Here is a 16,451-nt window from a genome sequence, read left to right on the forward strand (position 1 = left end):
ACAAAAAAAACAAACATCCTCTGTTGTAGGATCAGAAGTCACCTGCTGCTTCCCTGTTCGCCATGACCATTATAGTTGGCATTCTCTGCTTTCAAATCCTGAGACTTAACTGTCTATACTTAGGAAATGTGCCTAAGCCAGTGATGGCGAACCTTTTGAGCTCGGCGTGTCAGCATTTTCAAAAACCCTAACTTAACTCTGGTGCCATGTCACATATAGAAATTTTTTTATATTTGCAACCATAGTAAAACAAAGACTTATATTTTTGATATTTATTTTATATATTTAAATGCCATTTAACAAAGAAAAGTCAACCAAAAAAATGAGTTCACGTGTCACCTCTGACATGTGTGTCATAGGTTCGCCATCACTGGCCTAAGCTGTCTGTCTGATCCAGGGCCTAAATGGACTTTCTAGATCCAATGACTTCACTGTGCTCCATCTGTCCTACCTGATGCTCCTACTGCTACCGCTAGGTCCACGGGGGCTATTAAGTACTAAGAAAAAGTGAGGCAACCCAAGTACAACTTTGACTTTCAAACCATTCTGACCACAGTGCATAGTGATAAAAAATTTTATTTTAAGCCATGACCCAGTATACACATCATAAAAATATAACTAAACAAGTTATGTGAAACAGTACTTATGTAGATCACTGATATTTTTCACAATGTGAAAACCTTGAACTAGAAGAAACTACCACAAAAGAATTTTATTCTAATAGCCTGAAAGGTACTAAAATTCTAAATAATATATAAATTCTATGACATAGTATACTAAAAATACTGTAATTATTAAGTCCTTGAATAACCTTTTAAATTAAGTGTTTTTAAACAAAGAAAAAAATAGAAAAATAATTCTTATAAATTACACACAAACTTTTCAAGTAAAATATCCCGGGAAATTGTGATATATTCATAATACCTAATATAAAATCAACTAGCCTTAAATTTTAATCATCTCACTCATAAAGGTTTATTTTATGCAGAAAAACCACCCCTAGCAGTTTGGCCATCTTAGAAAACAGGCGCCTAGAATAATCACTCTGTTTCCTGGTAGAGTCTAATCCAGGGGTCCTCAAACTGCGGCCCGCCGAAAACATTTATCCAGCCTGCCGGGTGCTTTTGCCGCCGCTGTATGCATAGGAATTTGTTCATAGCTTTTTTTAAAACTATAGTCCGGCCCTCCAACGGTCTGAGGGACAATGAACTGGCCTCCTGTTTAAAAAGTTTGAGGACCCCTGGTCTAATCTTATGTTCCTTAAAAAAAAAAAAAGAGTTAACAGAGGAATGAGGCTTGGCAATAAAAGTAGGCAAGTGAGAAAAGAAATATCTGGTGAAGATGCCTTAAAAATGAGGAGTCAAAGTAAAGAAAAAATAAATATAGAGACAAGGTAGAACAAAGCATGCAATCCAAAATAGACTAAAAATATAAGCTTGTAACCAAATGATGGGGTAAAAAGTGAAGGGCTGACTAACCGTCTGTGCAGGATTGCCAATGTAAGCATATACTCAGCAATTAATGAATTTTCTAATTATTGATATGCTCCATGAGTAAAAATTTAGTGTTCAGTTTAAATGGTTCTTGTTAAGAAAGACACCTGTGCTCTGGCTCAGTGGTTAGAGCATGGGCTCACAGTCTTAAGGGTCATGGGCCTGATTCCCAGTCAAAGGGTGCCAGAGACCAATTCCAGCATGACAGCAGGGCTGCCATCTGGGAATGGCTGAAGGCATTTTCCCAAACCTAAAAAGGGATGATTGCTTGGCTGCCAAACAGCTAAAAGGCATCTTAATCTATATGTTATTGCCTCCTACTGGTCAAACACCTGAACAGCCGTTTCCCCATTCTGACAATGGGCTCTGTAAGAAACCCTGACCCTCTGATGTGTATACCTCTGCCTCGCCTCAGGACAAGTTGTGTTAATAAAAAGCATGGGGTCCTGGGATGAGGGGACCTAGAGACCTTAGATCTTAGAACTTAATATTTTTATTGATTTCAGAAAGGAAGGGAGAGGATGAGAGAGATAGAAACATCAATGATGAGACAATTACTGATCGGCTGCCTCCTGCAAGGCCCCTACTTGGGATTGAGCCCGCAACCCGGGCATGTGCCCCTGACTGGAATCGAACCCGGGACCTTTCAGTCCACAGGCTGACACTCTACTGAACTTAGCTCCTTTAGCTAAGCTCCTCTGACCCCCAAATGCCTTTCAAAATTATGCTGTCTCTGGACTCCTATTTAATCTACGCACAGCCTTCTCCAGATTCCTGAACCTTCTAGATCAGCCGTGGGCAAACTACGGCCCGCGGGCCGGATCCGGACCGTTTGAAATGAATAAAACTAAAAAAAAAAAAGACCGTACCCTTTTATGTAATGATGTTTACTTTGAATTTATATTAGTTCACACAAACACTCCATCCATGCTTTTGTTTCGGCCCTCCGGTCCAGTTTAAGAACCCATTGTGGCCCTCGAGTCAAAAAGTTTGCCCACCCCTGTTCTAGATGCTGGGACAAGAACCCCAGCAAAAGGGGGCCTCGGTTGCAAGTCTGACCCCCGGCCCCAGTCAAGGCATATGCGGGAGGCAACCAGTCAATGTGTCTCCCTCACATTGATATCTCTCTCTCTCTCTTCCCCCTCCCTCCCTTCCTCCTTTCTACTCTCTCTCTACAAATCAATGAAAAAATATCCTCGGATGAGAATTTTTTTAAAAAAGGAGACCCAAAGCCCTGGCTTGTATGGCTCAGTGGATAGAGAGTTGGCCTGTGGACTGAGGGGTCCTGGATTCCATTCCCGGTCAGGGCACATGCCTGGTTTGCGGACTTGATCCCCAGTGTGGAGCGTGCAGGAGGCAGCCAATCCATGATTCTCTCTCATCATTGATGTTTCTATCTCTCCCTTTCCCTTCCTCTCTGAAATCAATAAAATTATATTTTAAAAAAAGAGAGAGAGAGACCTGAAAAACAAGTTGTGGTCCAGTTTACAAGCTGCACAGTGGACAGAGGTAGTTCTTTGCTTTGGAAGTGAAGTGGAAAGAGTAGAGGAGTTGGCATGCATGCAATAGCCAATGCTCAAGCCCACTAACTGGTGACCAAGCCAGCAAGCTAGCAGCAGTGGCAAAGGTAAAATGGGGACATGCTGCTCATCTCCAGGGATTTGTGCACATCCCCAAAAAGACACTGTAAAAAGCGATGGTTTCCACCATAATAAAGCATCACTGTTTACACACTTTCCAAAATGCCTTCCAATACGTCATTTTCAATGATAAGCATTTTCACATATATTCTCTCATTTGGTGGTGTTATACCTATTTAATAGTTGATTGCAACTGAGGGTCAGGGAAGTAACTGACTATAGCAGGTCACAAATCATCTAAACAGCTATGACAGGCCTCAAAGCCAAGTGTTCTGCCTCTAAATCCAATCTCAGGCCACTGTTCTGCACTGTACCTGAAGACACTGGTGTAGCTAAGGGGGGATCTGGTAAGAGCCTTTTCTCAAACTCACAGGAAACCTGGAAGGCATGTCCTCTTTTTAGAGGAGGTTGGGGAGAGTATTCATTATATATATGCTATAATTCTTTCAATATACCACGACCATCAAAGACACAAAAACTGAGAATAGCCCTGACTGGTTTGGCTCAGTGGATAGAGCATCGGCCTGCGGACTCAAGGGTCCCAGGTTCGATTCCTGACAAGGGCATGTACCTTGGTTGCGGGCGTATACCCAGTAGGGGGTGTGCAGGAGGCAGCTGATCAATGTTTCTCTCTCATCGATGTTTCTAACTCTCTATCCCTCTCCCTTCCTCTCTGTAAAAAATCAATAAAATATATTTAAAAACACACACACACAAAAGAATACTGAGAATAATTTATAACTTCCAATTACACACTTCAATATCCTTTCTTCCAAAGTCCTTGAATCCTAACTGGTTATACCATTTACTATATATCTGACTCTAAGTCAGCAACGGAATTCCTCTCAGCTTCAATCTCTAAATCTCTACAATAAGGAAAATAATCTCAGCCTTTCATAGGGGTAGCAATGAGGTCTAAGTAAATCATGTATTTGATGGAATAGACTAAACCAAGAAACAGAGTTCTGAGGGAATAGAAGCCCAATTTGGACCCAGGAGCTGAATTAGGACAGTTCTCTTGCCTCTCTAAGACTACTTACTATTTTCTGTTTTTTAATCCCATTCAAATAAAAGAGACACAAAAATGCAAGTCCTTAAGGGGAGGACTTAACTAGCAACTTGTTAGCTAGGAGCCAAAATACTGTAGGATCAGTTAAAGCTTCCTAGGTTTGGAACAGGGCTCACTCTGGAAATTCTAGTATTTCTGTAGTTCTATAAAATAGATGCTGTGATAATGCAGAGAGGAGATAGCATTTAAACCATGGGCCTAGACAAGAGTTAGTAACCACTCTGAAGGCTAATTACTAGGAGACGTACCTGTGTTATATACTATAAATATATTACACTGTTTAAAGTAAAGGTAAAATGAAATTGTACTTTTATCTCAGACCACGCTAGTATAAAAACGAAGTTCGTTCTTACTTAAGTTACCAAACTATTATCAACTCTTCACCACAGATGTCACTATTGCCCAAGAGAAACATTACAAAATGTTTCTTATTTTTATCATATCTTACCTTAATATCTTTTAGAGAGACAAACTTCTCAATACCTAATTCAATCATATCTAGCACATGGTAGTCATACATACGACCTAGAAGGAAAACACATTTTTTTGAGCATTTATTTTTCCCAAAAAGCTTATCTTCAATGTTCAAAACATCCTAATAGCTGCCTCTTTTCTTTCTTCTTATATCCTTCAAACATGTCTCCTCTTTGAATTTTCAAGGCTACCTAGGATAGACTGTTGCAATCTTGGTTCTGGAAGGGATCTTTTACAGAAGAGTAAATAAAGACCCACAGAGGGTTATTTTGCCTAAGCCACTGAGCATGTGAGACCAAGTCTCAAAACAGCCAGGCCAAAAAAGAAACCAAAAATCCGACCAGGCAAGGGTTTGTTTTTGTCCATTAAACAGATATTTATTAAGAAAGAATTAATCTATGCAGCTAGGAATACTACTTTCTTTTTATTTTTTTCTAACTCTAATACTGACTGAGGATATATATGTTTTATATTAGAAAAATATAAAATATCTACAACTTGAGGTAGGGTAATATTTATATGCCCATTCTTTCTTTACCTGAAGACTGGCAGACAAAACATTTTTATTCAAAATCACATGGGAAAAATACTAGTGTAGAGCTTACTAGTTACTCCTGAATCCTAAACATCAGGGGTCCTCAAACTTTTTAAACAGGGGGCCGGCCAGTTCACTGTCCCTCAGACCGTTGGAGGGCCGGACTATAGTTTTAATAAAAACTATGAACAAATTCCTATGCACACAGTGGCGGCAAAAACACCCGGCAGGCCGGATAAATGTTTTCGGCGGGCCACATGTGGCCCACGGGCCGCAGTTTGAGGACCCCTGCTCAACATCATCAATTAACTGTCACAGAAGTGACGCTATAAATAAAAATACTAAAAGGTAAATGATACTTACCTATTACTAGATTATTTGGCCGCTTCTTATTATGGGAGCCAAACATAAATAAAGAACAATCTGACTTCTTTGAAAAAAATTCCTATAAAACCAAAGAAATCCCATTTAATCAATGAATAAGAAACTTAAGAATTATACCTCTGAACTAAAAAAATATATATTATCAGTTTGTTTTTTTCAGTAGAAGTTAATGGAGATTTAATGAACTATGTGGGAATAAACAAATGAAGAGGACTTTATTTCTACCTTTAACTTCAAATTTTCTGATTTGGGGCTTGTAGGGGAAAGATGTAAGTTCAAAACTAAAAATATATAAAAACTATTAGGTTAATAAATAGAGGCCATATACATTTTTAGCTATGCAGTAATTTTGAAATAGCACACCAAGTTTTCATTTGCTGAAGAAATGCCTTTACTCATAGGACATTACTACTATCATAAATCAGTATGGTGTTTTTAGGTATTTATAGCTGGACTCATGAGCTTACAATGTATATATCTACTTTTCATTACAAACTTCATCCACACAGGAATCTTGCCCTAGATTCTCCACACCACCCCAGCTGGGACTAGTTCCCTTTTGTGTACCCGGCAAGGCCTGACTGACAAACCTATGTTGCTCCTGCCAGTAAGAAATAGCTCTCCCATTTGGCTCTCCAAAGTACTGACTTCCATTACAGATTTGAGAGTGGAAACAATTATCCAAGACAGCTCCTTTTATACTGACTGATACACATGCTCACTACATTCCACATAGTTTGACTGATTACTGAGATGCCCAATCTCAGCACAAAAATTAGATTCACTGTGCTCTAGTATAGTTGGAAAACGTTCTTAAATTAATGACAAAACATTAAAGAACAGATGAAACAATCATAATCCTTAATGTTTCTTTTTTTTTAAGTATAAAGGGCTTTTATTATTTGTAACATAGGCACAATTATTTAAAGTTAATATATTTTTATTTAAGGAATTTCACATATTCTGAGTCCTTCTACTGCCTTAGTTCCTCCTGAGTTTGAATCTTAATCCCCTTTTTGTACAATCCAGTTGTCGTTTCAGTCAGTCCACAATCCTTTTAGTTAAGCTTCTTTGATCTACACTTGAATATGGACATACTGTACAAACTCTCTACCTATAATCATTGGGAACCAATTTTTTCAAGCAATTTACTTAAGGGTCATGGTTAGGGTCTGAGTAGATGGATCTGCCTGGTTTTTTCATTTCAGACACCCTCTAAACATTAAGTTCAAATCATCTTCACTCCTAAGCTATCACTCCCTAGAATAGTACAGATCTTCAGGATATACAAAATACCTAAGATTAAGAAAATTAGATTACTAGGTATTTCACAGTTTTAGCAGCTTGTCATGTAATTCCTTTCCACAGATCTAACACACCGTTCTGTGAATAAAAGAAGCAACATATTTGAGGTGTTTCCTACGATTTCAACTTTTCTTTATTGGTTACAAGACTCCCTAAGATGTGGGCCCCTACTTTCGTTATCATTCATTCCAGTGTTTATTGCCTATCCACGCCCCATGTGGAGGATGGAGTCAGAAAGTCCAGGAATTCTAGCTCTGCCATTTTCAGTGGGATCTGGTCACCTTTCTGAGAATTACTCTTATCATGTATATATCAGGGACAGTAATGCCTCATGCAAAAATCTGCAAGGACTACGATTTGTCAGATGTGAAAGAACCTTATACTATGTCTGGCACAAAGTAGGTGTTCAAAAATGTTTTTTCAAAGACCAAGTCGAGCCCTGACTGGTTTGGCTCAGTGGATAGAGCATCGGCCTGCGGACCAAAGGGTCCCAGGCTCGATTCCAGTCAAGGGCATGTACCTGGGTTGCGGGCATGTCCCCAGTGGGGGGTGTGCAGGAGGCAGCTGATCGATGTTTCTCTCTCATCAATGTTTCTAACTCTCTATCCCTCTTCCTTCCTCTCTGTAAAAAATCAGTAAAATATATTTAAAAAAAAAAAAAAAGACCAAGTTGATAAAAATGCTTTCTTAAATTAGTTTTTAATATTCTTATGTTATGACTAACACCCCAAGCTTTCCATAATTACCTTTACATACATATAATACCGCTATTATTCTTCTTCATAAAACCCATTTTTTGTTAAAATTCTAGAGCAGGGGTCCTCAAACTACGGCCCGCGGGCCACATGCAAATACAAATATTGCAAGTCTGTTGATAGAATTTTTTTTGTTTTTTTACTTCAAAATAAGATATGTGCAGTGTGCATAGGAATTTGTTCATAGTTTTTTTTTTTAAACTATAGTCTGGCCCTCCAACGGTCTGAGGGACAATGAACTGGCCCCCTGTTTAAAAAGTTTGAGGACCCCTGTTCTAGAGCAAGGGTTGTCAAATTATGTGCAAAAGGCCAGATAGTGAATATTTAAGGATCTTTATAGCAATTAACTCAAGTAGAGTTCCTTGTTCTAAAAATATCCAGAGTCAGATTTTTAAAAAATCAAACTTGCTTTATAAAAATACTCATAACAAGCTTCTTTTGACAATCCACGAATTATGCACTTAAAATGCAATTACATTTTTTTAAATTCTATCAACAGACTTGCAAGAAGTTAATATGTACTAGGTATAGTGAAATGTAATATCTATAGACATATTCTGAGTATAGTAGTGTTATTTCCCCTCCATTTACATCAAAATTCTCTCATATAGGATGATTTCTAATTTTTAAAAATCATCTATGAGTACTAAATAAATTAGTCTGAGTAATCACAGCATCTCTTAAATCAGATTTTCATACTTACCAAAGATGTCTGATCCTCAAATGGTCTCGTAATATTTTTCCTACAAATATTTTTTAAAAGGTGAGACTAATTTTAATAATCTTAATAAGTAATTTGCCATGATAATTAACATATAAACAAATGTAATTTTATATTCAGATGATCAAAAAAAGAAGCTAGACAGATATTCATTCATTCAAATGTTTATTTCGTATCTATTATGTACCAGGCACTGTTCTAGGAGCTAGAGATACTACAATGCCATGTCAAACAAGAGCCTTGGTTTTTTTGGATCTTACATTTTAGTGGAAATTTTCAACAATTTCATAAAATAACAATTCAAAAATAACTGACAAAAATAAAATATGGTATTGTGTCAGTGTGAAAAGTGGAAAATTACTATTTGAGCTGAGACCTGAAAAATGAGGAGTTAGCCAAGAAAAGTTTTCAGGTTAAGAATACTGCAGGAGCATGGCTGATGTGGCTCAGTGGATGAGCATCAACCTAGGAATCAGTCAAGTTTTGATTCTCAGTCAGGAAACATGCCTGGGTTGTGGGCTTGATCCCCTGTTGGGGGTGTGCAGGAGTAGCAGATCAATGATTCTCTCTCATCATTGATGTTTCTAACTCTCTCTCCCTCTCCCTTCCTCTCTGAAATCAATTAAAAAAAAAAAAAGAATGCTGCAGAAAGAGGGAACAAAATAAGCAAAGATTCTGAGATGAAAACAAGCTTAGACTACTCAAGAAACAGAAAGAAGAGTCACTGGAACTTAAAGAGCAAAGGGATAAAGGTGGCTAAAGATGTACACACAGCCTGACAGTGTGGCTCAGTGGTTGAATGTCGACCCTTGAACCAGGAGGTCACAGGTTCAATTCAAGGTCAGGGCACATGCCAGGGTTTCAGGCTAAAACCCCAGCAGGGGGCATACAGGAGGCAGCTGATAGATGTTTCTCTCTCACATTGATGTTTCCCTCTCTCTCTAAAAATCAATACAAATATATTTTTAAAGAGAAAGAGAAAGAAGCAGGGTGAAGGACACAGAAATGCTACAATTTTTGCAACTTTTCTGTAAGTCTATAATTATTTCAAAATAATATACATGCTACTATTACAATGATGTAAGAACATTAAATACAAATGAAGACAGAATGGAAAGAAATAAACTTAAAAATACAAATAGCTATATGTAAGGAACTATAGTGGTTGTTTTTTTTTTTTTTTTTCTAAATCTTTCATAAAGTGGTTGTTTGTTACTTTCATACCAGAGTAATGTAATATAATGGACATGCTCCCAGGAACAAACTGGTATTACAACTAAAATATAGAAAAACTTCCTGAACAATAAACAGAAAACTCGCAGGAGAGAATCCTGACACCCAAGGACCGAAAGCGGAGATCACACAGAGACTGGCAGGAGGGATGGAGGCCCGAAAGGGCTGGCTAGGCACCCACAGACAGCAACCCAAGTCCGGGGGAGATATCTCAGCTGTGGGGGGGTGCCACTGAGAACTCTGGGATCTGAACCTGAAGCTGGGCTCCCCAGCAGAAAGCACCAAAACTGAGGAGGGTACCCACAAAACATCTGGCTGTGAAAGCAGTAGGATGCAGTCTGCCAGGGATTAACAGCTGAAAACTCAGGCACCCTCTTAAAGGGCCAATGCACAAAATTCCCCGTGGAGCCACCCACCTTGTACTCCAGCAAAGGGAGGGAGAAGTGGACTGGAGCTGTGAGAGCAGAAGCCAGGATTGGGGACATGGGGGTTAGAGCTCAGAAGGCAGATACCCCAAGTTTCCTGGGCTGAGTCATTCCCTCACACAGTAGAGGACATCTATCCCAAAGACATTAGCCTTGCCTGGACAGCTGACACACCCTATTGGAAAACACCTTGCCCTAAGGCCACTTAAGAGATTAAAAATAACAATCAGACTCCAGGCAAAAGCAACTGCCCCACCCTGTTGAAAAAAAACTCTAGCCATATCTGAGGACAATTGCCTGGGGGGCAATTCACATAGGAATCCTATCAGTCTGTAGGCAGAGGTGATCTCTGGAGGCTTTGAATCTATGCCTGATCTAATTAGTCAGAAACAGCCTTTAACTTTGTCCTGCATTAGAGATTGAGCAGTGTAGAGGATCTACCTGATAGAGTCACAAAACCAAACAGAAAGCCAAAATAAGGAGACAAAGAAACAACCCCAAAATGAAAGAACTAGAGAATTCTCCAGAAGAAGAGATAAATGAAGCAGAGATAAGAAATTTATCTGAAACAGAGTTCAGAGTAATGATGGTAAGCATTGTCAACAGCATGAAAAAAGATTTAGTAACTATGAAAAAAGAACAGTCTGAGATAAAGAATGACATAACACAAATAAAGAACACGGATGTGAGGGCGATCTGGCTGCGACATCTGTCACCCCATTGATCGCCAGGGTTGATTCGGCTGATCTGGCTGGCTAAGCGGGTGTCCCCCTCCTCCCTCACCGATCCATGTGCGTCCCTCCCGAAGCTGCACGCTCGGTCGAAGAGGACGACCTCCCCCCCCCACCCCCCCCCAGGAGAGGACTGGTCTTCGGTCAAGGGTATATGAGTAGCTGCGCTCCCCTGCTAGGACCTCCAAACAAATAAAGAACACAATGGAAGGAATACACAGCAGATTAGGGGAAGCTGAGTATTGAATCAGTGAATTAGAAGACAGTTGAAAATATCACTCAATCAGAAAACTAAAAAGAAAAAACAATAAAAAAAAACAGGAGGACAGCTTAAGGGAGCCATGGGACAATGTGAAACAACAATATTAGAATAGCAGGTGTGTCAGAAGAGACAGAAAGGGAGAAAGGCATAGAGAAGGTGTTAGAAGAAATAATGGCAGAAAACTTCCCTAACCTGGTAAAGGAAAAAGTCACACAAGTTCAGGAAGCACAGAGAAGCCCAAACAAGAAGAACCCAAACAGGCCCTACCCAGACACATCATAATTAAAATGCAAAAGACAAAGAGAGAATCTTAAAGGCAGCAAAAGAAAACTGTTACCTACAAAGGAGCTCCCATAAGGCTGACTCCTGATTTCTCATCAGAAACTCTACAGGCCAGAAGGGAATGGCTTGAAGTACTCAAGGTAATGGAAAGAAAGGATCTGAGACAAGATTACTATATCCAGCAAGGCTATCATTCAAAACAGACGGTCAAATAAAGAGCTTCCCAGACAAAGAAAGGCTAAAGGAGTTCATCACCATCAAGCCAGCATTATAAGAAATGTTAAAGGGATTGTGGTAATGAAAAGAAGAAACTGAGAGAGAAACCTAGCCATACAGAATTAAAATGGCAATAAATAAGTACCTATCAATTATAACCCTAAATATAAATGGACTAAAAACTCCAATTAAAAGGCATAGCGTAGCTGAATGGATACAAAAACATGACCCAACTATATGCTGTCTACAAGAGACCCACCTCAAAACAAAAGACACACACAGGTTGAGAGTGAAGGGACAGAGTAATATAATACAGGTAGTCCTCGGTTTACGTCAGACTCGAAGTACGTTGTTCCGTGGTTACATCGCCATCTCCCATTTATTTGTAAAAAAAAAAAAAAAAAAGTTCCATCATTTCAACGTATGTACATATGTGCTTTATGTTTTTTATAATTTATTTACCACAAGTAAAAGTCAGGAAGTGTTATCTTTCTTTTAATTTTTTTTTTTTACTGTTTCACTTCATTATTGCTGTGTATGTGCTCCATGTGAGTGAGGTAGGTGCTTATGTAGGTGGGTTCCGACTTACAGTGAAAATATGTTGTGCCGTAGGAACAAATCTGTGATGTAACCCGAGGACCTACTGCATAAAGTAAAAGAAATCATGACTACGTAGCTGGTTTGGCTCAGTGGATAGAGCATTGGCCTGCAGAATGAAGGTTCCCAGGTCCAACTCTGGTAAAGGGCACTTGCCTGAGTTGCAGGCTCAATCCCCAGTAGGAGACATGCAGGAGGCAACCCATCAATGAATCTCTCTCATCATTGATGTTTCTATCTCTCTCTTCCTTGCCCTTCCTCTCTGAAATCAATAAAAATATTTTTTTTTTAAAAAGAAGGAAATCATGACTTACTTTTTATACAGGACGCCATATGGTTTTTTCAATGCATACTGTAAAAAAATAATAATTTAAGGATTTCAAAACAAAACACATTCTTTCTATAGAGCAAAGGTAAAAATAAAGCATTAAAACAGTTATTATACCGGATTATTCTAGTCCCTAAACCCTATTCTGATGTCTTCTGCTTGGCTACCTTTTGATCATTTATAACAACTTGCAACATAAGCTTAATCTAATTTAGACTGAACCATCCTAATTACAATTTTCTATGCCCTTTCAATAGTCTACCCAACTTAAATGGCTCTCTTCATTTCTTTAAATTCTACTATATTCTTTCCAGGCAAATAATTTGAGAGTAGAAAGAGAAAACAAAAATAAATAAATAAATCCTATCAGGAAATACTAATAAAATTGAATTAATGTCTGGAGATAAGAGAACTGAGAAAGTCATCATGATGACAATCAGAATACTAGCCAGTTAAAACATAGCCCTTTAAAAAGTTCCCGTTAAAAAGGAAAAAAAAAAAAGTTCCTATTATCCCTAGCTGGTTTGGTTCAGTGGTTAGAATGTCAGCCCTCAGACTAAAGGGTCACTGGTTCAATTCCAGTCAGGGACATGTACCTCAGTAGCAAATGCTAACTGGAGGCAACCAGTTAATGTGTCTCTCTCACTTTGATGTTTCTTTCTCTCTGTTTCTCCCTCTCCTTTCTACTCTCTCTAAAAATTAATGGGAAAAAATATCTGCAAGTGAGGATTAACAAAAAACAACAAAACATGAAAAGTTCCTGTTACTTAACTCTCTTTTTTTGCCTACTTTTCACCCATTCACTAATAGTCATTTATTACCTACATTGTCAGTACTGTTCTACCATAGGGAATAACAAAGATCTAAGACACTACCTTGCATTAGAGGAAAGGGTAAATGAAGGAAAACAATAAAAAATAAGGTGAACTGATCATTCATTAACTATTAGAGCTGGCAAACAAAAGAGATTCACCAGCAAAATTTATTTATAAGCACTAACACTTATGATTCTTGACCACTTTTCCCTGCCTTGGTGAAACAGACATTACTACCCATTCTTAACAACTCAAGAGTTATCAGTATGAGTGTTAACTATTGTAATAATCTGTAATATTGTGCTGTTCTTAGAGAATACTTAAATATTAGGTTATTGTGTTGAAAGGATTTGGGGAGGACAGGAGCAGTATCCCATTAACACAATGACATTCAGATACTTGAATTGAGCATTGTATTTAACAAGCACAGGGAGTGTAGTCAAGTTTAAGATCTATTCAATTATTTACTTGGTTTAATGCAAAGAATCTATCTGTTGTACTCAAGGCCTAAATATTCAACTATCTACTATACATCCCTAGAGACTATGCCTTTTATTCACTGTTAAACATTTATTGAGTATTTATTGAGCACCTACTATGTGCCTAAACACTGGGCTATAGAGGTACATAAAGTTTTTAACTTCTCTACTTAAATTATATGTCCTAAACTGAACTTACCACCCCCAAAACATGCTCCACATGATACATTCTTTAATTGGCATTACTGCTCATCAGACATCCAAGCCAGAAACCTGGTAAGTCTTACTTCTTACTCATACACAAAATCTTCTACTCTCAGCATCTATTCTCTCTGATCATCTCTCATTTGCATTGCCACCACAGGATTCCAGAAGCTCTTTACTTGCTGACAGCAAAGACTTCAATAGTTTCTAACATTTGCTTCAACCCTCTCTAGTCAGGTTGATTAAAAGAATCATCTCTCTTAAAATCTTTCAATGGTTCCACTGAGCTTTCAGAATAAAGTTCAAACTCCATGTTATTATTTTATCCTGCCTATTCTTCTAGTTTCATCCAGTGGTCAGCAAACCGTGGCTCGCGAGCCACATACGGCTCTTTGGCTCCTTGAGTGTAGCTCTCCCACAAAATACCGGCTCTTCCACAAAATACAGACTTCAGCACATGGGCCACGAAGTTTCAATCGCACTGTATGTGCGCGCCCACACGTGGTATTTTGTGGAAGAGCCACACTCAAGGGGCCAAAGAGCCACATGTGGCTTGCAAGCGGCGGTTTGCCGACCACGGACTAGCCCACTCTTCTTTTGCCATCCCAATTATTTGCAGTTCCCCAATGCATCATGTTCCTTCACACTTCTTTGAACAAGCTTTTTCTCAGCCTTGGAAGCCATTCTCCTGCCTCCCATATATATCTTGCTCCAACTCTGCTTCCCATCCCACCCTATGCATGCCCTTAGCACATCACTCAATTCACAGTGCTATAATTTTTTACTTGTCTGTCTCCCACTAAGCTCACTGAAGGGAGCTTAGTGTTTTATCTAACTATTGAAGGCCCGATGCACGAAATTCATGCAAGGGGCTTAGCCCTTGCAGCCGTAGCGGCTGCCTTGGCCCTCACAGCCCCAGCTTCATCCAGAAGGTCATTCAGCTGTCCAGTCTAATTAGCAATTATGCTTTTATTATTATAGACTAATCCCCAGCACCTAACATGGTAACTGGTGTTGGTGAAGGAATATATTTCACTTTACAAATTAGATGCAGTATGTTCCTTAAATGTGAGTAAACCAAATTTTAGTAATTGAAACCAGTTGCTTTAAGGAAAACCAGTAGTCAGTGCTTTGGCAAGGCAAATAACCTCCAATTTGAGCTTTTCTCTAATGCTAATCATTCTTAAGGCTAACTTATCCATGTATTTATTTGGACCCTTTGCTGTGTGGGCTGACTTTGACACTCTACCTACTGAGACATACCAGCCAGGGCTCAAAACTATTTTAAATATAAGTATATATACGTACCACATCCCTTAGTACTTGTGTGACTGCTGAATTTGCATTTCCCCCTTTAATAAGCATGGCATTTTTAATATTTTCACTGAGTTTCGGTTCTCTCTTCTCAAGGAATCTCTTGGCCCTTTTCGTTTTGGGCTTTCTGTTCAGAAAAAATCACAATTTATAACAACTTAAAACATTTCCCATTATAAATCTGTAACTTGACTAACGTGGAAAATCTTAAAAATCAAAAGAAACAATACATGACATTTATCAGTTAGGATTCCACCATTAAACAAAATCTCACTTTTTAGGGAAATAATTAGTTAAAAATATTCATTTATTAATGTTAAATAAGTTAATTTTATTCGGTTTTGTTTTTTAAAAAATTTAAATAACTATTGTTGAAAGTATTACTTATGTCTTTTCCCCCACTGACCCCTTCTAGCCCGCCTCCACCTTTTGCTTTTTTAAAGGCATTCATTTTAATATTTCCAGCATTCTTTTATTACTACTTCTATCAAACCTTTTTTTATTAATGGGGAAAAAGGGGCTCAAGTGAATACTGTTGCTATTTTTATTCCATTATTTTTTCTTCAATATTAAAACAGTCAAACTATACTTTGCAACCTAACACAAAGAATTGCACACCAACTTCTGGTCAATCTGTGGGCTGTTACTAAATATAAGGAGGCTAATTATTGCTTATCTTTCCTCTAGGTTCAAGACCACAATGCCTGCCAGGAAGTATACACTAACCCACTTCAACTTCACTACTGAAAATGTCACACATTATTGTCACCAAGGGGAATAATGATTAACACTTTTATAGAGTCACTCTATTAAGGCTTATCTTCATCAAGACCCTATGAGACAAGTACAATTATAATCTTCAATTTATAAATGAGGCAAGTTAGCCAGGGAGGTAGTCTGCCCAGGGTCACACAGCTTACAAGTAGGCAAGTCTTCAAAATGAGTTAGATTTTTAAAACTCATCTAGACCAATCACCCTGCAGAATACGAAGGGAAAACAAATCCATTATTCTGATTTTATATGACATAAGTAGAATGTTTTTAGGAGTTTCTGTTCAGAAAAGGGGCTTTTCCTCTGCTTCCACTACAGTGAGATCTTGCTTTCCCAACAGTTCTCTGCCATCTACTGAAAGAATTCCTCCTCTGACCTTCCCTCCTTCTTCCAGGCCCATGGACTCTTCAGGAAGGA

General features: G+C 38.5%; 1 protein-coding gene across 2 annotated transcripts in view; it reads right to left on the reverse strand.

Moving 5' to 3' along the window:
* The window catches only part of RPF2 (ribosome production factor 2 homolog), a 39,982-nt gene that overhangs the window by 21,967 nt on the left and 1,564 nt on the right, over positions 1-16,451 (reverse strand). The window contains exons 1-6 of one of the 2 annotated variants that reach the window (XM_059700697.1): positions 16,111-16,226; positions 15,257-15,389; positions 12,437-12,474; positions 8,359-8,398; positions 5,575-5,656; positions 4,651-4,727 (exon numbers count right to left, since the gene is read on the reverse strand). In XM_059700697.1, the coding sequence (XP_059556680.1) occupies positions 4,651-4,727; positions 5,575-5,656; positions 8,359-8,398; positions 12,437-12,474; positions 15,257-15,313 (294 nt within the window). In that variant the 5' untranslated portion in view covers positions 15,314-15,389; positions 16,111-16,226. Of the gene's footprint in view, positions 1-4,650; positions 4,728-5,574; positions 5,657-8,358; positions 8,399-12,436; positions 12,475-15,256; positions 15,390-16,110; positions 16,227-16,451 lie in introns of those variants that run through there. The other variant, XM_059700696.1, reaches the window with a different exon arrangement.

This window comes from Myotis daubentonii, chromosome 6, assembly GCF_963259705.1.
Source record: "Myotis daubentonii chromosome 6, mMyoDau2.1, whole genome shotgun sequence".
Classification (NCBI taxonomy): domain Eukaryota; kingdom Metazoa; phylum Chordata; class Mammalia; order Chiroptera; family Vespertilionidae; genus Myotis; species Myotis daubentonii.